The sequence below is a fragment of the Octopus bimaculoides genome, chromosome 11 (genome assembly GCF_001194135.2).
Source record: "Octopus bimaculoides isolate UCB-OBI-ISO-001 chromosome 11, ASM119413v2, whole genome shotgun sequence".
Lineage (NCBI taxonomy): Eukaryota > Metazoa > Mollusca > Cephalopoda > Octopoda > Octopodidae > Octopus > Octopus bimaculoides.
In genome coordinates this window covers 52,932,792-52,933,998 of record NC_068991.1, presented here as the reverse complement: position 1 = coordinate 52,933,998, position 1,207 = coordinate 52,932,792, and the positions used below count along the sequence as shown (strand labels likewise).

Genomic DNA, 1,207 nt, shown 5'->3' with positions numbered 1-1,207 from the left:
AACCCCACCCACCCCTACACATTCCAAACCCACCTTCCCATCCCTTACACCCACTCCCATATACCCCACCCTCTGCCTACCCACATACCCCATCTCTACCTTCACCCTCAGCCTGATCCACCCTTGATTTCCCCACTCTCACCTCCCCACCACCCAACACCATCACACCACACACCACCATATCACACAACACCACATCACATCACATCACACCATCACGCAGGTTCAATGAGAAGCAGACAAAATAAATTGCCCCAGGAAGGATTGCAATCTCTGAATCAAAATCAATGTGCGAGTTGGGCATTGACATGAGTAATGATGTATCTTTCCAGGTGCATATTAGAAAGTTGGCAATAAAATGCAGACAGCTGGCCGGATGGATCCTTAGAACATTCAGAACGAGAGAACAGGATACCATGATTGTCTTCTGGAGGACACTTGTCCTCAGCCGTTTAGATTACTGCTCCTAACTATCGTCATCACAGTGTAAAGTTAACGGAACTCGAAGCTACACGAAGAAGATCGTCTCAATGTAACATACCTGCTAATGGGAGAAAAAATTAAGACTCTACTCACTAGAACGAAAGTGGAAAGATTTGGAGTGATGCACATCTGAAAAATCCAAGAACTTGTAGCAAACTTTTGCATTGTAAGTTACACGAACAGCAGAACGGGGCGCCACTGCATAGTACCAAAATCCCCAATATTGCCATCAGGCTACAGGACCAGATACTGCAACAGCTTGGGTTTCAAGGGCCCACACGCCTTGAATATTCTTCCACAAATTCCGAGAGACCTACATGCGGTGAATGTAAGTGTCTTCAAAGCAAAACTGGATCTCCTCCAGTCAAGAGTTCCGGTTGAACCTACCACGCGATAAGAAACTCAAATGAGAGCAGCAATATCAAACTCACTCATTCACCAAATTCCACATATCAGAGGAGGTTAGAGAAAGCGTAGCAAAGCTAACGGCGGTGCCCCAGTATGGCTGCAGCTCTCGAGCTGAAACTAGTAAAAACAATTACATATACATACAAGAGCGCACGCAAACGCACACGCAGACACACACAGACGCACAAACACATGCATGCATGTATGTATGTATGTATTTATGTATGTTTGTCTGCATGTGTATGTATATATGTATTAATGTACGTGCGTATATACGTACGTATATGTATGTGTATATATATATATATATATATAT

General features: G+C 44.0%; 2 protein-coding genes across 2 annotated transcripts in view; one reads left to right on the top strand and one right to left on the bottom strand.

Annotated features, from left to right (window-relative positions):
* LOC106873208 (uncharacterized) overlaps positions 1 to 663 on the bottom strand; it is a 13,458-nt gene extending 12,795 nt beyond the window's left edge. Inside the window, exon 1 of the mRNA XM_052971806.1 lies at positions 577 to 663. Coding sequence (XP_052827766.1) covers positions 577 to 648 — 72 coding nt within the window. The 5' untranslated portion in view covers positions 649 to 663. The remainder of the gene's footprint in view (positions 1 to 576) is intronic.
* LOC106873216 (coiled-coil domain-containing protein 134) overlaps positions 1 to 1,207 on the top strand; it is a 73,384-nt gene that overhangs the window by 28,240 nt on the left and 43,937 nt on the right. The window lies entirely within an intron of this gene.